Source organism: Lynx canadensis, chromosome A2 (genome assembly GCF_007474595.2).
Source record: "Lynx canadensis isolate LIC74 chromosome A2, mLynCan4.pri.v2, whole genome shotgun sequence".
In the NCBI taxonomy this organism is placed as follows: Eukaryota; Metazoa; Chordata; class Mammalia; order Carnivora; family Felidae; genus Lynx; species Lynx canadensis.
This window is the reverse complement of record NC_044304.2, coordinates 164,343,180-164,367,195: the sequence shown is the minus strand read 5'-3', so window position 1 is coordinate 164,367,195 and position 24,016 is coordinate 164,343,180. Positions and strand designations below refer to the sequence as shown.

The following is a 24,016-nucleotide window of genomic DNA, read 5'->3' as shown; positions in this document are numbered from 1 at the left end:
CCCAGAGTTTTCGTTCTTCTTTCTTCAGCTACTCCCTCTACGCTTCTGTGATGGTTAATTTTATGAGTCGGCCCGGCCTGGCTACAGCACTGGCGACTTCATCAGCACTAGCCCAAGTGCCGCTGTGAAGGTATTTCGTCGATGCGGTTAACGTGACGAGCACCCTCGGTGACGTGCGTGGGCCTCAGTCGCACGGATGAAGACCCGCCTTAAGAGCAAACACTGAGGTTGCTGGAGTGGACGGAAGCCTGTCACTAAGGCTACAGCGTCAACTCTTGCCTGGGTTTCCAGCCTGCTGGCCTGCCCTGTGGGTTCCGGACCTGGCAGTCAGTCTGAAAGCAGGACGGTTCTTCACAATATATCTTATAGAGAACTAAAGCAAGATTAGATAGATGATTAGGTAGACATAGATATAGACATACAGGGATAGAGATATAGATACACAGACACAGAGATATAGACATACGGAAATACAGACATATACATACATAGATGATTAGATAGAGATCTAGAGGTAGAGATATTGAGAGATATAGATTACAGACACAGAAATATATAGAGATATAGAGGTATAGTTATAGATATATAAGCATACATATATAGCTATAGATACAAAGATATATATAGATATACAAAAATAGGTACGTAGATATAAATACAGATAGATGTAAACACGTCTAGACACACAGACAGGTACGTAGATATAAATACAGATAGATGTAAACACGTCTAGACACACAGACAGGTATAGACACAGATATAGAGATATATACAGACAGACATACAGATACAGATGGAGGGGGGATATCCTGTTGACTGTCCCTCAGGAAACCCTGACTGATGGCCTCATTGGCCCTCCTCCTCTGCCCGCCCCTTACAATCTGACCTTCCTGTCTCGTCACCGGCACTCTCTCCCTTGGTGACACTGATGATCCCCGAAAATCTCAGGTCTTCTTGATCCTCCACAGCCCATGATCCAAGTCCACGTCACTGGAAGCTGGAACTCGTCTTGTGACCCCTCAGTGGGCTCCCCTTCTCCTGCATTTGCTACCCTGGTAATGACATCCCCGTCGTCCCAGATGTGCGAGAAACCGGCCTCATCGGAACATCATCAGACACCGCGGAGCCCGTCTCCTCTCTCTCCACCCGCCCTCTGCCCTGTCTGCCATGGCTTCCCCAGCCTGGGTGCCGTCCCACCCAGCCGGCGGCCTTTCTGGCCCCATCACTTCTTCAGCACTTCTAAAACCTGAACTGCATTGTGTCTCTCCCCCTCGTAAAACCGTCAATGCCCTTAGGGTAAGCTGACTCCACACGAGGCCCCTCCCTCCAGACCCACCACACCACCCTCCAAACCCGCTCAGTACCAGCCGCCCGCAGCGCCCCCTCCTGTGGGCCCCGCGCGCGCAGCCCCCACCCTCCAGTGTCAGGTCGAGATGCGGGAGGCCCTCCGGACACAAAAATGCCCTGCTGTCCTTCTCCCCTGGCCCCGTGAACAGACTACGTCCACCAGCCGAACACCCTTCCCGCCTGCTGACCAGGACGCCATACCAGCCTTCGGGACACAGAGGGAGTCCCAGCAGCCAGCAGCCACGCGTGGCCGTTTGTGCTTAAATTTTAAGTGAACAAATTCTAGATGCTGTTCCTCGGTCGCACCAGTCACGTTCCAAGGGCACAGATACAGAACGTGTCCACCACGGCAGAAAAGTGTGCCGAGAACACGGGCTCAGACGCTGCCCACCAGGAGCCTCCCTCGCACCCCGTCGGAGGGAGCGCCCCTTGTGCCCTCACAGCCCACCGCACCCCGCGATGGCGGTCTGCCCATCTGTGTCGCCAGTGGCCTGGCCTTGTGCGGGTGCTGGGTGAACACGCACTCAGCGCGGTCCGGGGGACACCGCCACCGATTTCTCCCCCACTCCGGTCACAGTGAGCTACTCAAAGTCCAGGGGTGGGCGTCGCTGTCTCTCCCGGGTGACACCACAACCGTGCACTTCCGGAGACGTCCGCAGGAGACACCGCTGAGGGTTATGGGGGATACAGGCACAGAGTCAGGGCTGAACCAGCAGAGCTCTGGAAACTTCTCTGCCCACCGCCCTGCCCCAAACACAGCAGCTGCCTTTTCTCTGTTCACGTGTCAGACTTGAATCAGGACTTCATCTGAATAAGAGGCCTATTTTGAAAAGGGCTGGGAAAAAAACCAGTATCCTAAAATATGTATTTTTCTCTCTCTCAAATACTAAAGATATTTGAACTGATTCAATATTAAGAACGAATATAATAAACATAATTCATTTACTCTGCAACGTGCCTCCTGATTTAAAAGGCCGTACCATAATTAAAATACGTACACCCAATTCAAACAGTTTGTTACAGAAAAATCATTCCTTGAACCGTTTCAAGATGTATTCGCACCTGCCTGACAAACGTAATAAGACTTCTTAACAGCTCCCAACCCACCGCTAAGGCACGTTTAACAATATCTTGTCACTAGCCCTGCCTGCCCTCCCTCCTAGATTTGTTTCTGACTGCCTTCAATACCACCTGAGAATCCACCCAAAACAGATTTCTTTTTTTAAGTTTATTTATTTATTTTGGGGGGGGGGGGGGAGAGTGCGTGAGCGTACGCACCCATGAGTGAGGGAGGGACAGAGAGAGGGAGAGAGAGAGAGAGAGAGAGAGAGAATCCCAGGCCAACTCCACGCTATCAGCACAAAGCCCAATACAGGGCTCGAACTCAAACCCCGTGAGATCATGACCTGGGCCGAAGTCAGACGCTTAACCGACTGAGCCACCCAGGTGCCCCGCAAGACAGATTTCCGAAATACGTGCCCTGCTCTCCCACCGCTACCTGTGACGTGCCCTCCCCCGCCGGCCTCCCCGCTCATGTCCACAGGCCGAACCTCAGACTCTGCTCAACCACCACCTCTGAAGGCTTTCAGGATCCCCTCTCATTGAATGCAATCTGCCCCTTCCCTCAATTACCAGAATTCGCATGACTCACTTGAATGACATTTAGCTTGCAGGGGTTCCATTCGAATTGTCTCGGTATTATTTGTGGCTTTTGGAAGCTCTTGAAGACAAGAACCACCTCTCATACACACCCACATCCTCTAACTGAACGACAATGGAGTCCTGCAGTTAGCAGGTACCCAGATACCAGATACACAGAATTCAGACGTAGAAGACACTTAATTGCACTACAAAGCAACTCAAAGTGGCTTTGCCCTCAAGTAAAGCATAAAAGTCACAAAACACTGACTAATCCAGAAGAGAACTAGTTGCTAACAGTGGTTCTCATTTCGCTGAGCCTTAGAATCATCTGGGAAGCTTTTACAATCCAGATGCCCAGGCCAATTATATCAGAATCTCCGGACAGAGACCCAGGCATGTGTATACTGTAACGCTCTGGAGGTGTTGGCGTGGTGGCCAGGGATGAAAACTTGTTTCCAGAAGCACCTGCTCCTTGTCATAACCTGGTCTTTGGGGGAAACCACGGGACTACCAAGACTGGACCCTCACACGAGCACCCCTCCAGCCTCCCGCCTCCGTAACGTAGCAGCTGAACTAAAAAGGGAGGCATGTGAATACCTACCCTTCTACTCTATAGGCCAGAACGAAATAAAAACTTAGATTATGACTACTTTTGTCTAAAAAACTGTTTTGCCTTTTTAAAGACTCTAAATTGTCAAAGCCACCTATCATTCTCATTCTTCCACCATCTCTGCTTTCTTGTCTACTAGCCGAGCAAGGTGCTAGCTCAATGGCCAGCACTGTCTCAGGTGCTTCCAACAGAGCCCAAAGTAAGCCTCTTCCTGCTCTCCTCCTCCCCAGAAACCACCGGCAGTGACCGAGGCTGGGCCTGGTAAACATCAGTCCTGGCCTGGCCGGTCTAGACGGCCCCGCGAGGAGCGAGCTGGGTGAGGGGAAGACGGCCTCCCCTGAAGCCGAGGGCAGACCCTCAGGGCACCCAGAGTCCTGCTGGGTCTCCAGGGTCCCACAGCCGCCCGTGTGAGGCTGTGGGGTCTGCAGGGACGGCGCACGGCGGCCACGCGCTCAGGAGCCCAGCGCCCACACCCCGGAGGGGCAGCGCACCCACGCGGCTAATCCTCCAGGGCTCGGCACACGCACCACCTCCTTCCCAGTCCTGAGTTCCGCGGTCCGGACCGTGTCTCCTACTTGGGTCCGGGTCTCTCCGTCCTGCTGGAGCCGGGGCAGGTGCAGGGGCCGCCGGAGCCGGCCGGGCGGGGAGGCAGAGGAGCAACAGAGGAGGGAAGCGCACGCGGCCCCAGACACTGACCCGGCAGCTCCCTGGAGCGAGGCCACCGCGTGCTCCCCTCAAGTTTTCGCAGCGTATCTTCCAACTGAGAGACTTCAGGCAACTTTCGTAAACCTACAAGCCCACACGTGTGCGCGCTTCCCCAACACAGACGCTGGCTGGCGGCTCTCTCCGTGACAAGGCCACGGCCACCCTGACGAGGAGGAGGGGCAGTGGAGGGGGACCAAAAGAACAGGGTGAATCTGAACCACAAAGCCCCAGGAGAGCCCTTCACGGCCCCACAAGGGGCGACAGCGGGGGAAAGCTCAGCAAGCACCGGCCGAGCAGCCCGGAAGTGAAAAGGGCCCGACAGTCAGCTTCCCGAGGGCAGCAGCGGCCGCCGGTAAGCAAGCACGCAGGCCGGAGGGCCCATCGGGACGCTGTCGGGGCCGGGCTCCTGGCTCTCTGGTGCCTGCAACGGACCCAGCTCCCAGGACACAGCACCTCCAGTCGCTCGCGTCGCCTACGGCTGCTGGGGCAGGACCGAGGAAACGCAACACAGACCGAATGGCCTGAAAAGCCACAAGCATTCACCGTCTGGCCCTTTGCAGAAAAGTCCCCATGAGGGAGAAGCGCTATGACAGCCAGTGCCTGGCAGGTACCCCCAGGCCTCTACACGGAGCTTCAATGCCCATCGAGCCCCGTGTTCTAGAAACAAGTTCCTTTCACGGTGGCCGTGGCAGAGGCACTGGTGCCCACAGACCCCCCATCGCCCCGCCCACCCCCAGTGCCTGGCGGTACAGCTGGCCGCGTCACAGTGCTGCCCGTGGCCTGCCACCCCCACCGGACATGTCCCCTGAGCAGACATAGGTATCAGGGTTAAGTTTTCCGGTAACATATTCTAGTCCACCCTGGTATCTTACAAAGGGACAAGGGGGTGCGGTCCCATCTGTGTCCCTCTCTTCCCCACAGGGCACGGAGCCTCCCCCTCTCAACCCTACCCGAATCCTAAGCCAACTGTGAGGCCGCGATGACACTGCAGAGGCCAAGGAAAACTCGTGTGGCTGACAGAACGCAAGACGCACTCGGCACAAATGCGACAACCACGGCCGACTAAACCCTTCCCAAGACCACAGGGGAGAAACGACAAGCCCAAAGGTGACGTGGTCAGGGACGCAATTTCTCTTTGGAGGACCATCCTGCGTCACGTGATGAAACACATGAGTTTTCCAAGATGTGGGACACGGCCTGCACTCCAAACCCAACTGCACCACTTAGCAGCTCGGTGACCTCACGTGCCCTGAACTGCTCTCAGAGCTCAGTCTTCTGATCTGTAAAGGAGGGTATCATCGTCCTCCAGGGATGTGTGTGAGGAGGGAAAGACCAACAGCCTGCGCGTGACGGGCCCCACCGGACACAGCAGGGCTGCCTGGAGCCAGCAGCTGCCTCGGGTCCGTCTGCGGAGTGGGGAGAGAAACCGCAGCCGCCCCAGGCCACGGCTGTGAGGAACATGCTTAACCCAGTTCTCAACGCGTATCAGCGCTCAACAAAGGAGCCGTGGCTACTTATTAAACGATGCACCCTCCACATCCCATCACCGGCCCGGCCCTCGACACCGGGCTCTGTGCTCGCCTCCTCCAGCCTGCGGCCCAGCGAGTGGGGGTGTGCACGGCCACCAGCACCAAGGGAAGTTCTCCCCATGGCCCTCACCCACCAGGATGACCCTGAAGCGATGAAACTAGCCAGTACCTCCTCTCACTCTGTGTTCCCAGGCCCGACCGGCCCGCAGCTACTGGTGACAGCAGAAGGACACTCAATTTAGGAGACAAAACGTAAGCAGGGACTTGCATGTGTAGCTACTGTGATGGCTACAGGAATGTCACCTGGAAGCATCCAGAAAGCATCGGAAGTGGAGGCTAGATCCCCCTAGTGGTGAGGAGGCAAAGTGCCGGGAGCTGAGCCACCTCTGCAGACTCTCTCGTTCCCAGCCCCCAAAACCTGTTTTCCCTCCTCCACTTTGGAAGTGACATCCTCTCCCACTTCTAATCCTCCTTCGCTCCGATGACTCTGTTATTAGCCACTTAAAACTTCCACGCCTGGAAGTGGCATCCCAGTGCAATTACTGGTCAGAAGGGAAGGACCAGGCATCCTACAAGGGAAGAGACAAGAGGCCAACCCCTTCAGGTGACCCCGGGCAGGTCAGTGTGGTAAAAGGAAAGACCGTCTCATCTTTTCTGTCACCCCTGCCCAACCTCATCAGTTCAAGTCACAGAGGTTAAGGAACCTGTCCTGGGACAAGACACACAAAGCAGGACCAAAGAAAGCCTGAGACCAATTTGCTCCAGTTCGCCCAGGTACCTCCTTCTCCCATGTCTGGGGCTCAGTCCACACACTCTCCAAAGGCCATTTCTTCTTCGAGAATCCTCTCAATCCACCGAATGTGAACTAAACTGTGCAGAGAAAAATCTCGCCCCATATCACGAGCGATCCGTAACTGCCACACGAGTTGCATTCCCGTTACGGTGCAATGAAGACTAAACAGTGGACACCTGCTCCTCACTTTCACGGACGAGAAGACACAGCTAGTGTGGGGGGACAGTAACAAGTGGGAAGAACGCCGCGTGCTATTTCAACAATAAAAAGATGAAGCCCTCAACACTGCCATCTGTCGTTTCCCTTTTCTTGCACACTTTACTGGAGGAGAGAGATATAAAGAATATGCAACAAATAAAAATAGAATTATAACTTGTTTTTACCCATAAAAGTTGTCTATATAGTGAATTTTTCCAAATAATAAAGATAACATCTGTTGGGCCACCTTGGTGGCTCAGTCGATTATGCGTCCAACTTTGGCTCAGGTCCTGATCTCACGGTTCATGAATTTGAGCCCTGCGTCGGGCTCCGTGCTGATAGCACAGAGCCTGCTTGGGATTCTCTCTCTCTCTGCCCCTCCTCCACTGTGTGCTCTCTCAAAATAAATAAACTTAAAAAAATTTGTTAACCATAAAATTTCGAATAATTTTAAACACAAAAAGTAGAAAGTAAAATCCATTCCTCACCCCCAATATTGTGTAATCATTCAAATCCTTTTCTCATATGCAACTAAGAACTCCATTTTTACATAAAATGACATAATACTATATGTAAATTTTATAACTTGCTTTCTCACTAAACAATACACACTGCTGACATCTTTTCATTTGAACTGACATTGATTTACCTCACTCTCTTCAAAGACTGCCGATGAAACAAAATTTAGCAATGAGCCCCCTCAACTGAGCCTGATTCCCTCCTCTCTCGCATGCAGTACTGAGCCTGATTCCCTCCTCTCTCGCGTGAAGTACTGGAGTCTGAGGAAGGCGGGATAAAGTGTGAGGCAGACAGCCGATGGGGTGACACACTCAGGCAGACGCTAACTGACACTGAAGGCCACCCGACCACCACCTTCTGCTCCCAGCACATGGCTGTCAGCCATATTTCTTTATCCTGTAATCACACGGGCTAGCTTTTTCTCATTTCAAGTTTCAAAACTCCTTATAAAACAGAACTTTGGAGAAAATATTACATGAGCATTTTCTCTTTGTTTCGTCTCAGGCTCTACCTTCTCCCGACAACACCTCATTTGACACTGAACTAAATATGCATGAAACAAGACGAGTGGAATTCACGAAAAGCATGAGGAGAAGTATCGCTTTTATCTTCCCATCAGTACCTGTGGTTAAGACTGTCCAACTTAACACAGCTTGCCAGATAAGAAGATACTAGAATATTCACATTAAATATTTCTGGTTAATGAGACTATTTCCAGACATTTAGGTCATCCCCACTCCTCTAAGAAAAATATTTTACTGCCACAGTGGCCTTGAACAAAGCCTATCGAACAAGAGTGAAATGGGGATGTGTGCTGAAACGAGGTCAAAGCACCTTACCCAAGCGGCTTATACCTTATACAGCGGGCGGCGCACGTCGATGGGGCAGTTCTGTATTACTTCATCAACGACATCCGAGATGGACTCCATAAAGTCTGGGTTGGCAAACTAAATTTCATACAAATGTAAAAGAAACATTATACATTTCTGTCAACAGGACAAAAGAAAAACTCTTCTCAAAAAGTAACTTTAACAAATACAGAATTCACCATTCCTTTAAAAACTTCACTTTGGAATGTTCAATGTGTCAAATGAATCCCATGTGACTGTGTGTAGTGATGATGACATATGTCCCCTTAAGAGATGAGACGTGTGATGGGGCGCCTGGGTGGCTCAGTCGGTTGAGCGTCCGACTTCAGCTCGGGTCATGAGCTCACGGTCTGTGAGTTCGAGACCCACGTCGGGGTCTGTGCCGACAGCTCGGAGCCTGGAGCCTGTTTCGGATTCTCAGTGTCTCCCTCTCTCTCTGACCCTCCCCCGTATATGCTCTGTCTCTCTCTGTCTCAAAAAGAAATAAACGTTAAAAAAAAAAAAAAAAAAAAAGAGACGAGACACGTGGGTTTAGTGAGGGAAAGTGATCAGGCTGACAAAGAGACCAGCTTTGCATTAGGAGCACACGCGTGATTGTGTGGGATACGGAACAAGGGACACGGTGAGTACATAGTAACACTTACGAATATTCATAGTATGAAAAAATCAGCCAAGATATAACAAAAAAAAAAACAAAAAAACAAAGAGCACAGTCAATGAAAGATCACTGCACCGGGCTAGAAGATGGGGGGAGGGGTACATCTGTGATGACGGTGGCTTTAAAATGACACAATCAACACGGTAACAAGCAAGCTGAGTGAACAGCCTTAGATTTAATTCTACAACTTACATAAGGTGAAGTATAAATAACTCGGTTACATTGCATTTTAAGCATGTTTTAGGATCAAGGAAAGCCCGAATGTACAACAGTCTCAGGGACCCAGGTGCTCAGCGGCTCACCCGACACTGTCACCTTTATGGCTGTTGTAAGTTGGTGTCGTCAAAGGCAGGAGGGAATGAGCACGATGTGACTAGATTGTAGGAACTCGTATGTGTGTGACATCCCCCTACACAACAGTCATATACACAACTCAAAACAGGCAGCAGTTTGTAACCTAGGGAACATAAGCTGAATTAGGCAGAAAAACAGACCAAAATACGAGTAAAATGCCTTTCATTTAAACCTTAAAATGCTGCCTCATAATCACTGCTCCCGCAAAACTAGTAATTCTTTGGGACTAACAGTTAAACTGATGACGTGTGTAATTCTCAAGCACTACGTAACGGCGGACAAGGCCAGCCCTCGGGCAGAAGCTTAACCCACCCTGCAGGATGGACTGTCCTGGGCTAAACCCTGGGATTAGGAAGGATGGTCACGAAAGAGGGAAAGGCCACGTGTCACCCCACTTTTAAAAAGAGGCAACTTCCACTTGGTCCCTGAGAGAAACTAGTTTCCGCAGCAGCGTGAGCTCGCTTTGAATTCCATCACCTTCTCTGCTCTCCCCAACCGCCTGCAGGCCAATGGGTCACCGGCTTTTCGACCACGAGGTCTGTGCGGAGGCAGAGGGCAGCAGCCACGCAGACGGGGCGGCCTCCACGCACGCGACGTGTCAGTCCTGCCACGCACACCTCACTTGTGCACTCTCCGGGAGCAAACCTCTTACCTCTGGGTGAAAGAAAATTTCAGGCCCCAGGAATCTTTCGTAGCCAACGTCTATAATGAACTTCTTCTGGTTGATCGCATTAATGCCCGTGTACTGCTTGATCCACTTCCGGGGATCCACGTCATACTTGGCAAATTCCTTGACTATGTCCGGGCAAATGTAACAGTATTTCTCCTGGAGACACGAGCACAAAGACGTCACGAGGCATTAACCGCGCAGTCTCGTCCCTCCAGCAAACGCCCAGTGAGCCCAAGCACTGAACACAGCAGGACGCCAGTGTGGACGTGCCATCGGGCCTCACACTCGGTCACCTTTCACCGCAGACACGACTACGCTCTTATGTCGGATGTGTAAATCCGCTCTCTTTGCAACTCAGCTATGAACCAGTCTCACTCCAACAGATTTTGTTGCCGTTCTGTCTGGAACCACGTCTACACGTGTCTACTATGCGTCCTGTCTCCCGTCTCCTCCTCCCTTACGCCTCTGAGGCCCCCACATGGCTCTGGCCCGGGCGCTCCTGCCGTCGGCCTCTGGACCAGCAGGCCCCCGCCGAGTGCAGGAGACTGATCCTGACGCCTGCCACGATCGATCTGTTGGTCGTTGACCTGCCGTGCAGTCGGACACGGCCCAGCCACGGGCCCCGGGACGAGTATTTCCCGCGTGCCGAGGCGTACAGGATGTGCAAGGGATCCCTGGCCGCCAGAGCACACGCGCTGGCTGAGCGCCGCACAGTTCGCCACGACCGCAGCAAAGAGGTCAAAGACACAGTATGTTGTGTGGTGGCAGGTGCCGCCGAAAAAAGGCAGACGCGGATAGGGGGACGGGGGTCCTATGCGCCGCCGCAAGAGAGAACCGCGAGCGGCCTTCACCCGGCAGCATCGGCAGCCAACCGGAGATGCGCACGGCAGTCGTCCCCTCAGCATCTGATAAGGCCTGACGGGGAACTGCCGGGTCGACCATCGGTCCTCAGAGCTAACCTCAGCACACCAGCAGGTGGCACCTGGGTACCAGCTGCCGAAAGGAAGCTTTCTGTGGGCAAGAGCCAAGTGGGCGCTGCGTCAGGCACGCAGCTGGCGCTCACCACAGATTCCGGAAGGCCCTGTGCAGGTGTTTCCATGACATTAAGATCAAAGTTTCTCAGAATCCCTGAAACGTATTCTAATGCCATCCTTGATCTACCCTAGCAGAATTTTAAGACGGACGGCAAGATCTGCTACACATCCCTGTTCCCTGATGACAGAGGGAGGGGGGGTCAGGCAACACGACTTTAAATCCACCGGGCTGCGGACAGCGACACCGAGCTGTCCTCAGAGCCCGGTCCGTTTCTCGCGGCATCTGCCCTGGCTTAACCGATGGCGTGAAATGCCTCATAAAGCTGGGCGGAGTGCAGCAGTCTTCGCCTTAAATTCTGGACCCAGGCTGCAAGGACGATGTGTGCCACGATCTATGCAGCCTCAGGCCTGCTCATGGCCACGGGAGATGGCCACAGTAGCACCACGACACTGGGGCACCTCTCAACCAGGATCTTTCCAGGATCTCTTCCTCTACGGAAGCAGAGAGGAGGCAACAGGCGGCAGGCAACCCACACGCAGGGCCAGCACAGCTCATCTGGAGGGTCAGGGAGGAGTCTCCTACTCCGGCCCTCACAGCTGAGCAGGACATCATCATAACCTGAATGGCCCGCTCCAATCTCAGGGTCTGGACCCCGCATAGCCTGTGAGTAAAGCAAACACCACCACAAGGACCGGGAAGGCACCAGTCACCACACTCAATAATCTTTACGAGAAATGGAACACTCACACTCCCCAGAGGGACCCCTAAGTGTCAGGGACAAGAAGTTCGATTCTGATTCCCATTAGCAACAGACTTGGGATGGCGAGGAAGCATGAATCAAATATCCAAATTTCCTTCATTGAAGACAGGCAGGGAAAGAGGGAAAGCCTTGGAAAACACTTTAGCCTAAAAAAGAGTCTTGTGAGACTTCTGTCAATTCTGCCCCCGGGTCTGCCCAGAACTGTCCTGTTCTGGCACCAAGAGCACCGAATCCCAGACGCTCCGGGCCCAGGGGCACCGGGCAGCTGGCCATCCCACCGGCAGGAGCCGGACCTCTACAAGCACATCCTGTCCCAGAAATACCCCTGGTCCCGCCCGGAGAGACGTGCCAATCTGCAGTCATGTCTGACGTTTCCTCCACCAGCCTGTTACCTGCTATTAGATGGGAGGGTGGGGTTTAGGCTCATTCCCCTCAAACGCCTCTGTGGCTCAGAAAGTGTGTGTCCCGTGAGGAAGGAGATGCTCAAGGTCACACATCCCACCTCACAACCTCGCTCCTCTCCAAAAACAAACCCTTCCCTCTTAATCCACGTGATAACTATCCTTGCATCACTGAAATCTCTTGCATTTGACTCAAACAATAATTTGTCCTGATTCTGAAACGTAATAAGGGAAGTTCCTTCTAAAAGCATCTTCGTTTAGAAGGAACACAGACGAACCGAACCGAAGGGTTGGGCCCAGCGGACACCTTAAGCGAGGACCGATGAGCCATGTTTCTTCCAATCTTTAAAACCCCCCGTAACTTCTCCAGCGTGGTAACTAGAGGCCAGAAAATACAGATGGGTTTTAACGATCCTGGACCCTAGAAATGCCTCAGTCTCCACGGTTATTCTCAGGGCAAGGAACCTCGCACGGCAGTACCCGGCAGGAGTCCGAGCCCTGGCTGGCTTTGCAGACTTCCTAACACCGCTGTGGCTGCCGTTTGCTGCTCATTCCAGACGTGAAGCACATGCGGTTAATTGAGGGTTCCATCTAATTAGGCTCCAATTAAATGATGCTGTACTACGTGCGCCTGTGCTCAATACCCGTTATCAAGCTGTTCTCATTTACAGCTGGAGCTTCCACAGCATTTATGCTCAGAGGAAAAGGCTAAGCTTTGAGGCTTTCTGCCCCGCAACTCAAGTGGTAAACAGAACGAGAGACCCACGTCCTCGGGGAGAGGAAGGAAAGCGGGGGCAGGGGGACGGTAGCAAGGGGAAGGGTCGAAACACCATTTCTCCGCCTCCCATTCCCCCCCACCCCCCTCCGCCCAAACCAGCCCATTTCCCATCTGTTTTTACCTTGATGGCTTTTGCGGTCTCCAATGACTGCTCGGGAGGGATTCCCACCTCCCTCTCCCTTAGCAGCTGCTGAATGAAATAGGTAATATCTCTACCTGCAATCGGGATGTGTTTGATGCAGCTTCCAATTACATAACCTTCTGCCTAAGGAAGAAAAGAGGCAGAAGGACCAGAATGAGTAACTCCAGTAGGGCAGAGCTCCCCGGACCCCGTGTCCCACCCCCTCGCAGCACACCAAGCGTTTACTGAGTCCCCACTGTGCACAAAGCCCAAGACTGGAGGTCTTTTACAGTGACTGCATGCACAGTTCCATGAATATAACCTGAGACTCTGTGTAAGCAAGCAAAATGATGACTGTGTCAGGAATGTGAAAGGAAAACCCGGTTCATTTCCAATAAGTCATGCTGTCAGAAGAGGAAACCGTTTTGTGTTCGTCTAACAAAAAGGAAAAAGTTTTACCTACAAACTATTAAACCAACTATAAACCTACTTATATTTAAGAGTCAACAATTTGGTTAAATACCGGGGACTCAGACAACCTGCATTCGAATCCTGGTTCCACATTTGTCAGCTGGGTGACCACGGACCAGTCTGTCACCACGTTTCAGCCCCACAGTATGAGGTGAACGAGACCCCACGGGGGTTTACAATAGAGACTTGAGGAAGGCAAGCACATAGCACTGTTTCTGGCATGTACTCAGGACTCAGTAAATAACCCCATATATTGCACGAAGAGCTATACTCGCTGGGAGTATTTCTGGCGAGTTACCCCCCAGCCTGTGCATTTGGAGGCCAGTGCTGGTCAGGACAGGGACCCCTCTCACTCAGCTGCTTTCCCAGCAGGTGAAGCCTGCCCACCCGTGCCCAGAGAGCAACTGTGGCCGTGCCCAGAGCTCACACGCCCACAGCGTGCAGCGTGGCCGAGGTCCCTCGCCAGCCTTCCCGGGACACACGCACCCCGCTCACTCTCTGGGGGCTGGCGGCCAGAGGGGATGGCTTCCCGCCATGGTCCCTGCAGGAAAAGAGGAGCGTCTGCGCCACATGCCCGTGTGAGATGGGGCGGAGGGGACAGTCCACCTCGTCTACAGTTGATCGGGGCTAGTGGTTACCAGCACTGCACAGTCAGCACTAAGCTGTAAGGGCACGTGACTGAGTTCCTCGCGTGGTTTTTCTCATGTACCTGAACTCTAGAAGAAAGAAAAGATTTGGCCCCTCCACAGAGTCCAAGCTATTTATAAAATATCTTAGTATGGAAATAAAAGTCATGTATAAATTAAAGATCAATCTAAACTCATAAGAATACTAGCTGACACAAACCACTCATAATTATCATATTGCATGCCTCACTCGTAACGTTTTCTACCAGAAAGTCAACCAGTGTTAAATAAGTATCAGCTCCATCGTAGCATTAAAGACTTTAAAAAGTAAAAAATAAAAAATAAAAAAAAACCTAGATGTCCAACAACAGGAAAGTCAATGAATGAATTATCCCAAACCCACGTGATGGGCTACTAGGCAATTATTAAATATTTCTGCACAGAATATTTAAACACAAGAAAAAATACTAGGCAGAGATCAACATGTAAAACGTAAGTTTAGAATCCTATGATACAGTTAGAATACAGAACCAGACATAGAATATTCCAGTTTTGCTTAAAACATACATATGTGTGCACCTAAGCAAAAGAACGTGGAAAGCTCTCCAGACAAAAAGCATAATGCAGTTCTCTGGGCATGTTTCTGGGTCATGTTATTTTCTTCTCCACATTTCTGTTAGTTTAGTACAACTCGTACAACAAATGGAATTTTTATAATCAGAAAAAAAAGGGTAAAAAGACAGAGATAAAAACTTCTACGACCACTTTCTCTGTGGGCCTGCACTTGGCATGAAATGTTTCCTCCTCTTCTCCTCACCTGAGACACGCGCCAGGCCAGGCCACAAGGTCCTCTGCCGTCTCTCCCCGGGGCTCAGTCTGTACTCAAGGTCAAGGGCATAACCTCAGGGAGAAGCCGGCACTGGAACCTGCCAGTCAGCGTCACACACCAGGCCTCCTCGGGGACCCACAAGAGGAGTCAGTGCGCGGAGACCGGCCCAAGGGTGCAACCCGCACCGGACCTGCAGGGACCAGCTGCCCCGGCCCCAGCCCCCCTACCCCGACCCGGCAGGGGCCCGAGGGGACAGCACGGGGCAGATCTGGCTTTGCTTCTTCCTGACTGCAGGTGTCTCCTGAAGCCTGAACAAGGAATCACTTCTCTAACGTTTTGAAAATTAAAACCAACAAGTGACATCACAGAGCATTCTGCAAGTCAGAATGTGCCTTCTCTGCTGCTCACTCCTGAATACATTTGAAGACAGGAAGTCATTCCTCTAAAGCATGAGCCACTCAGAGGAATACAACCCTGTCACGGAACGGCGATAACCCCTCCGGTGGCCAGGCACCACGCCTACAGTCTGGAATCCAAGATGACGTCTGTCCCAGCAGCCCCGCACGTGGGCCAGGAAAACCTCCCTGGTGATGCAAACGCCTGGAGGAGCAAGCGGAGGCCACGGGACCAGACCACGGCTGTCGTCCCCACTGCAGGACCTTGCCACTCACAAGTGCTCACAAGGACCAGCTCACAAGTGCTGACGCCACGGCCCAGGGGCGCTGTCCTTTCTCATCTACCGGGTGTAAAAGCTCTTGCTACCTTTCCTAAGCACAGCCGTGACTTTTAAAGTGGTGTTTTAATTACAGAAAGCGTGTCTTCTTTCATTTCTTCCCTTAACTCGAAATCGGGTGAGGCCTACAGAGAGTGAAGCACTGAACACCCTGCTTACCACTGGGATGGCGTGAGTGACCCCGTCCCCGCTGTCGATGACGATCCCCGTTAGCGTGCGTTCGCCAACTTGCCGAGACGTCCAAGATGCAGCCAAGGCCAGCACCGCCTGGATAAGAGACGCGGAATCGTCAGCACACAGGAATGTTTCTCAAGTCGTTTGCCATCAGGCCTATCAATACGCTCTTTCTTACTTAGTCCACGTAACTCTCCACCTCCCCTGTCCGCCACCCTCCCCGAAAATCCAAATTCCAAATTGAACTTAAGGATTGAGTATGAGGTATTGAACACACTTAAACTGAATGAGCCAAGTTTCCAATAAAATAAATCAAATCTGGGGGCGCCTGGGTGGCGCAGTCGGTTAAGCGTCCGACTTCAGCCAGGTCACGATCTCGCGGTCCGTGAGTTCGAGCCCCGCGTCAGGCTCTGGGCTGATGGCTCAGAGCCTGGAGCCCGTTTCCGATTCTGTGTCTCCCTCTCTCTCTGCCCCTCGCCCGTTCATGCTCTGTCTCTCTCTCTGTCCCAAAAATAAATAAAAAACGTTGAATAAAAAAAAATTTTAATAAAATAAATCAAATCTGTACAAAGGAAAGCCCATGAGAAAGGAACTTTATAAAGGAGTAAGAAGATTTTCATCTCTAAGCCACTAGTTCCCAATGGGCTGCAGTAAGGGATCACTTGTGGAGTTTATAAAAATTTTTTTTAACGTGTATTTATTTTTGACAGAGAGAGCGAGAGAGAGCGCACATGAGCAGGGGAGGGGCAGAGAGGGAGACACAGAATCCGAAGCAGGCTCCAGGCTCCGAGCTGTCGGCACAGAGCCCAATGCAGGGCTCGAACCCACAGACCGCGAGATCATGACCTGAGCCGAAGTCGGATGCGCAACCGACTGAGCCACCCAGGCGCCCCACTTGTGGAGTTTATAAAAGAAGAAAACACCGGTTACCAAGCCTCACACCCGGGAACTCTCATCTGGCACGACCAGGGCAGTGGCTCTCAACCAGGGGCAATGTCGCCCCCAGAGAATCTCTGGAAACGTTGAGAACCACTTGGGATTGTCACTCAGGGAAGGAGAGACAGGTGGTGGTGCTGCTTTTAGTGGGTAGAGGCCACAAAGGCTGCCAAACATCCCGCAACACACAGGGCGGCCCCCACCACAGAGAACGGCCCATTCCAAAGCTCCGGGGCTGAAAACCTTGGTCTGAGTTGAAGCCTGAGAATCTTATATAAAATGCCCTCCAGGCAGCCTTGATGCACTTGGCTGTGGTTCAGGGTTTTCTAAAAAGTCTCCCTAATCCATGCAACGTAAATAACCTATGAGAAGAGATTTCTGATTGAATAGATGTAGAAATGTTGGGATGAACAGACCTCTTCAACGCAGGCATTCTCAGGGCCTTTACTCTGCTACCCACTGTAAGTCACCACATGCAGGCTACAGCACATAGGATCTCCCAAATTATTCTCCTATGCAACTCCTCTTCCTTTTCCTTAAAAATAAGGGACCAGGTATCATGCAGAAAACATTTTGGGAAACACCTATCTCAATATTCCCCCAAATTTCAGCCAAGTTCTTTATACAGGATCACAGACAAACAACTACCAAAACCAACAAAACTCCCCACACCGTGAACAAGAAGTTTCAAGAGAAGTTCTGGAAGTTTGTGGAAACACAGGAGCCCAGATCCATAGGGGCGACCCTCTAAAGGTGTTTGTTTTCTTTTTTAACAGACTCCATAGTATCTTTCCTCTACTATGATCAAAAGGGAGAAAGGCCAAAAAGAGAACCATATCTATATCTCAATCTTGTCACCCAAAGAAAACACGTTAGATTGTAAGGCATGTAAAAAGAGCCAGATACGTTCTAGATCAACAGTGTACATATAAAAACATAAATCATGGAACACGTTCTTTATAGTGTCTGAATGGGGTGGGGGAGTTGTGTTCAGGGAGTGGGAAAATGAGAACACACAGCACACTCCTACAGCAGAGAGCCTTTGGATTCACCATTTCCTCCACGGTTACGCAGCTAAGGTCTGTTGGGAATTATAAAAATAACTTTGCCCTTACCTGAACTGCAATGTAGAGTCCTGGCACGTTAAATGATTCAAACATAATTTCTGCAAGATATTCTCTATTTTCTGGTGTATTCAGTGGAGGCTCTGTCTGTAGGAAAACATTTGCTATATTTAGTGATCACCCAAATTTCCTGTAATTACATCAGAACCATAAAAAAATTAACCTAAAAGCATGTTAATTAGGATGCTGTATAACTCCCTAATTTTACAGATAGAGTACATTTACAGCGATTAATTAAAGAAATCTGGCTGTGAGTTGTAAAAGCTTTAAGATGGCAAAGACTTGGGGAGCCTAGGTGGCTCAGTTGGTTGAACATCCGACTTTGGCTCAGGTCATGATCTCACAGTCCGTGAGTTCGAGCCCCGCGTCGGACTCTGTGCTCACAGCTCGGAGCCTAGAGCCTGCTTGGGATTCTGTGTCTCCCCCTCTCTCTGCCCCTCCCCCACTCATGCTCTGTCTCTCTCTGTCTCAGAAATAAAAACATTTAAAAAATTTTTAAAAAAAAGATGGCAAAGACTTCTCAAAACATTTCTGTTCTTATTACCACCACCCCCAAAACAGGAACAAGTTACAGCAAATAAGATTCTTTCTTCAATAACGTAACACCTGAAACTGAACGGGTCTGCCGCAAGTTAGTTGCCAAGGGCAGTAAAAACTCAAGCAAAGACTCTGAAAGAGGACAGCAGCGACTTTGGACCCCAGGCGAAGTACAGAGCTCTCCCCAGGAGAACAGAAGCAGGGAGCCCGTGTTTGGAACAAGAGTATCGGTCTGAGCAGATGAGCCGAGGAGCCGCCCAAGCCCCACCTGCCGCCAGAGCACAGGACACAAGGTCAGAAGCAGCATCTCTGCCGTCGGCCGCGAGGGAGAAAAATCCAGGGGAGAAGAAGCGGCTTCCCCCAGACACTGCCCTGCTCCCACCCCCAGCCCCAGCCCACGCTCACACAGGTCCAGGAAGAACACCCTCCATTCAAAAGACGAGGGAAAAGTGCACAGAAACCAGCCAGAGACCATATAAAAATACTAAGAGAAGAGCAAGAGGAGAGGGGAGAGAGAACAGGAAAACACATGCCCAGAAAAATAGAAAAACAAACGCAGATACAAATCAAGACCAAAATCATCTCAAAAAACTCAAATGTCTATTTTAAAATCATCACCATTATCAAATTGGAAGATCAGAGAAAGATAAAAAGAATAAATAAACCTGCTCTTGGTCATTCAGCAATATGTTGTGAACATTTTTCCATGCCAATAAATATGGTCATACATCACATATTTAAAGCTGCAAAAAGAAAAAAAAAGAATAAATAAAAATTCTCTGGGCCTTTCGGCAAAAAAAGAGCCCACAATACCCTTTGTTATAGACTGAACTGTGTCCCCAAAATTCGTATGTTGAAGCCCAACCCCCAAAGTCCCGGCCTTTGGAGATGGGGCCTCCGGGAGGTAATTCAGGTGCAGTAGCATAGGACTGGGCCCTAATTCAACAGCACTAATGTCTCTGTAAGAAAAGGAACCGATACCTGAGAGCTCTCCCTGTCTCTCCACATGTGACCACAGAGGAAAGGCCATGCGAGGACACAGTGAGAAGGGGCCACCTACAAGCCAGGAAGAGGGCCCTCACCAGAAACAAGCCTTACCCCACCGGGATCTTGGACCTCAAGCCTCCAGAACTGTGAGAACACAGAGGCCCGTGGTTGAAGACGCCCAGCCTGTGGTCTTTTGTTACAGCACTTGGTGCAGACCTCGCTACCTTTCCAGTGGGAAAAGTTCAGCCAGCCCCAGCTATCAACATAGCTCCATTTAACACTGGGACACGCGGGGACACCTGGGCCTTACAGTCTTCCAGGCAGGAAGGTGTGGCCCAAGAATTCTACATCTGGTCACAGTGCCAGTCGAGCATGTTGCGAAAACAAAATTTCTTTAACATACAAGAACGCAGAGAAGCCCTTTGTGGATGAACTCGATTAGAAGATAACGTTCAGCCAAAGCCTTACAGTGAGCACTTAATCCTTTCACGACGCAGCACCGAAGATTGCTCTTTTCTGGGATTTCCAGAACAGAATGTAAATGTCATAAATTAAAACAGCAGAAATAACATCAAGCTGAAAGGTATAAAGGAAAAGGAGAGAATACAAAGACAATGATATCCTCTTACCATGGACTCAAATACACTGCTTTAAACTGATCAGGCATTAGAGGCATTAGTACATACAACGTTATGAATGCTGACATCAGAACAAGTTCAGTAACAATCAATCAAAAGCAGAAGGCAGAAGAAAGGAAAAGGAAGTAAGAAAATGTGGAAATGTACCAACTTGCTCACTAATCACAGTAGGAAATAGTCAATCACCTCCAAACAAACACAGAGTAAATATATGCAATTAGTTGTATTAAATTATGTTTTAAGAAATACCAAATTAGAAAGAATACACACTCACTACAAAGCAAAGAGAAAACTAAGCCTGAGATTTAAAAAATTAACACATAAATAAAACACATTAAAACCAGAAAGCATAACATAGTGCAAAATAGCTCACCGAAGAGCAAACGTGCCTGTCGCGTAGCAACATACTAGACCAGCATAGTCCAAAGGAGAGTTCTGAAGTCCCAGCGGTTGGGTTAAATCCCAGCCTTTGACTCTACTGTGGATGGAAAGTGATTTTCTCTCTCTGGGAAATGAGCACTGACCTCACAGAGGTGGAAAGATGGATGGAGTGGAAGTGCTTACAGTAGCAGCACCTGGCACGCGGAATGTGCTTGATGAGAGTGAATTATTACGACTAAAATCTTCAGCAAACACAAGTGAGAAACTCACTTACTAAAAAAAAAAAAAAAAAAAATGTCTCTCAGTGAAGACCATGAAACAAAATAAAATTACATTGTGGAGACAAGAGACCCATCTAAAGCAAGATGCTCCAGACAGGTCAAATGTCAGCACTGTCTGTATCAGAAGAAGAGAAACCACCTAAATGCCATCGTGAAGGACACGATTAAGTGAATGACGCCATATCCATAAAGGAGAGCACCTGCCCCAATGACAAAGAATGAGATCCATATGTGCTGCCATGAAACCATCATGACAAACTGTTACATGAAAAGGGAAAGGGGTCTCCAGAACCTCTACGTTCTGTTTTTTGTTTCAGTATTTATTTTTGAGAGACAGAGAAAGACAGAGTGCAAGCAGGGAAGGGGCAGAGAGAAAAGTAGACACAGAATCCAAAGCAGGCTCCAAGCTCTGAGCTATCAGCACAGAGCCCGATGCGGCGCTCGAACTCACGAACTGTGAAATCATGACCTGAGCTGAAGTCAGATGCTTAACCAACTGAGCCACCCAGATGCCCCCACCATCTACATTCTGTGTAGTAACTTCTAACGAAAACTTTTTAGCAAACGAAGAATTGTTCCAGGGGCAATGACCAGAGCTCTGACAACAATGTGAACACAGTTAACCCTGCTGAACTATGTGTTTAAAATAACAATTAGGAGGGTAAATTTCATATTACATTTTGATCACAACATTTTTATTTTCTTTAATATAATAAAAAGAAAACAAGGTGGGTATTTTGATGCCACTTACACAAAAGTTTATGTATAATCCACATGTCTGCACACAATTACCTCTGGAAAGATACACCATTAACTGGTTAAGAACTGATAAAGGTGGTTTCCTCTCCCTCCTCCTTAGAAGGTTTGGGAACCCGAACAGAGGTGAGAAGGAAACACACTTAGCCCTGGAAGCCCTTAGGCACCTTCTGAATCCTGTGCTGTCTGTGTATATTACCTCGTCAAACACACAAACAATCTAGCTATCAACCAGCTGCAAGCTTTGGTTTAAACTCTTGTGCAGCAACTGATGCAGAGCTCAAACACAGGGCCACGAGAAAGTTTTAATCACCGCAATCAGAATCAATATATTCCCTGGATGGGAGAGACAGAGAGCAATCTTAAAACACAGGAGAAAAATAATGAAGTCATACACAAAAGCAGATCATAAATAAGGGATCTAAAAGTCACTCAACAACATATTACATATTTTAAAGTCCCTACCTCAAAGGGTTGAGGTTAAATTTGCTAATACCTGCAAAGCGCCCAGCCTATAGTTAATGCTATAAATGTGGCTGATTACCGTTAAAGACTTCTTTTGGTTAAAGCACACAAACAAGGCCTGCAGATTCCAACAGGATTGGCCACAATCTCTCTCTCTCAGACAAGCTATCAATCCGATCAACCTGAAAAATGGGCCTAATAACCACCCACCTCAAGGTTGTTGGCGGAATTAAAGAAATATAGGTAAACACTTGGGGAGGGTGGGGGGAGCCTGGGCACAGAGCAAGTTATTATCAATACATGCGCTGCAAAGCAGCAGAAATCACACACGTTAACTAAAGGGAGCTATAGTTCTCTCTCACCTTGAACGGGAACCCACGTACTTGAATAATAACTTAAATTTATAAAAATAAATAATAATAAAGTATTTACGCTGCATAGAAGTGGGTCAGCATCAAGAGAGAAAGGTGTAGAGGGTCTGGAAAGTACGAGCATAGTCGGGCAGTGTTTGGTCCGGAGCAAACACCAAGCCTATAGGAAGACATCACCAACAGGAATTACGGTAACCTGGGGCGCCTGGGTGGCTCAGTCGGTGAAGTGTCCAACTTCGGCTCAGGTCACGATCTCGTGGTTCTCTTGAGTTCAAGCCCTCTGTCAGGCTCGCTGCTGTCGGCACAGAGCCCACTTCAGATTTTCTGTCCCCCTCTCTCATCTGCCCCTTCCCAGCTTGTGCTCCCTCTCTCTCTCAAAAATAAATAAATCTTAAAGAAAAAAAAATTACAGTAACCCTGGCTCCCTGGACTTTTCTGGAGTTTAAGTTCAGTGTCAAATATGTTCCAAATAAACCCCAAATGGATGAAGATTAAGTATAAACATCAAATGGAAAGAGAGTCACTACATAAAAATTTCGAGCTATAGATGTTCAAAAAACATAGGCAAAAAAAAACAACAGAAAAAAAAACATGTGCTGCTGACAAAAGTCTCCTCCCAATTACGTGAAAGAGATCACTATATAGACAGAATGCAGTACGTCTATAAAACGTGGTCTCCTCAGCCCCAAGAAGGAAGGACGCTGACAGCTGCCACACCATGCTGAGTGAAGGAAGCCGGTCACAAAAGGACAAATACTGGGTGATTCCACGTGTACGAGGTCCCGGGAAGGGTCAGATTCACACACACAGAAAGTGGCGGGGTGGGGGGGGTGGTGCCAGGGGAGGGGCTGGGGGTTAAGTGTTTAACGGGGACAGAGCTTCAGTTCTGGAGACGATGGGGTTCGCGGCTGCACAAGGTGAATGTACTTACTGTTAATACCACCAAACTGTACATTCAAAAATGGTTACAATGATAAATTCTATCAGAAAAAAATTCTAATTCAGAAAAAAGTTCATAGAAATCCCCGCAATAGGGGGACAAAACAGAGGAGACTCATAAATATGGAGAACAAACAGAGGTTACTGGAGGGGGTGTGGGAGGGGGGGATGGGCTAAATGGGGGAGGGGCATTAAGGAATCTACTCCTGAAATCATTGTTGCACTACACGCTAACTAATTTGGATGTAAATTTTTAAAAATTAAAAATAAAAAAAAAAACCACAAGATTCTTCAGTGGCTTCTCAAGACCACCTGATAAGTTCAATAAAGGAGTCTATTGGGGCAGAAAAGAAAAGAAAAGAAAAGAAAAGAAAAGAAAAGAAAAGAAAAGAAAAGAAAAGAAAAAAGAAAGGAAGAAATCCCAGCAAAAATACAAGCAATAAAACACTGATTATCCACAAGAGCACGGGACATGAACAGGAAATTCACAACAGGAAAGAAAACTAAGACACATGTGAAAAAATGTTTAAGGTCAAAGTTGTCAAGAAACGCAAATAAAAACAAGGTGATTTTTTATTCCATCAACCAATCAAAAAGGGCCTCAACGAATGCTGACGGGAGTCCACACGGTGGCCTCTGTACAACTGCGGGCAGAGCACGAACACGGGGCTAAAGGCTCAGAAGGCGAGTCATACTTCTGCACCCCAAAATCAAACGCTGCTAGTTCTTTTTATAGGGCTTACTTATTTTGAGGGGGGAGACGCAGAGAGAGAGGGAGAG

At 49.4% G+C, this 24,016-nt stretch overlaps 1 protein-coding gene across 5 annotated transcripts in view; it reads right to left on the bottom strand.

Annotated features, from left to right (window-relative positions):
• The window catches only part of ACTR3B (actin related protein 3B), an 89,351-nt gene that overhangs the window by 25,213 nt on the left and 40,122 nt on the right, over positions 1–24,016 (bottom strand). For 3 of the 5 annotated variants that reach the window (XM_030308878.1, XM_030308874.1, XM_030308875.2), the window contains 5 exons: positions 17,873–17,968; positions 15,807–15,914; positions 12,989–13,132; positions 9,876–10,049; positions 8,197–8,289 (listed from right to left, as the gene is read on the bottom strand). In XM_030308878.1, coding sequence (XP_030164738.1) covers positions 8,197–8,289; positions 9,876–10,049; positions 12,989–13,132; positions 15,807–15,914; positions 17,873–17,968 — 615 coding nt within the window. Of the gene's footprint in view, positions 1–8,196; positions 8,290–9,875; positions 10,050–12,988; positions 13,133–15,806; positions 15,915–17,872; positions 17,969–19,083; positions 19,163–24,016 lie in introns of those variants that run through there. The other 2 variants (XM_030308877.1, XM_030308876.1) reach the window with 2 other exon arrangements.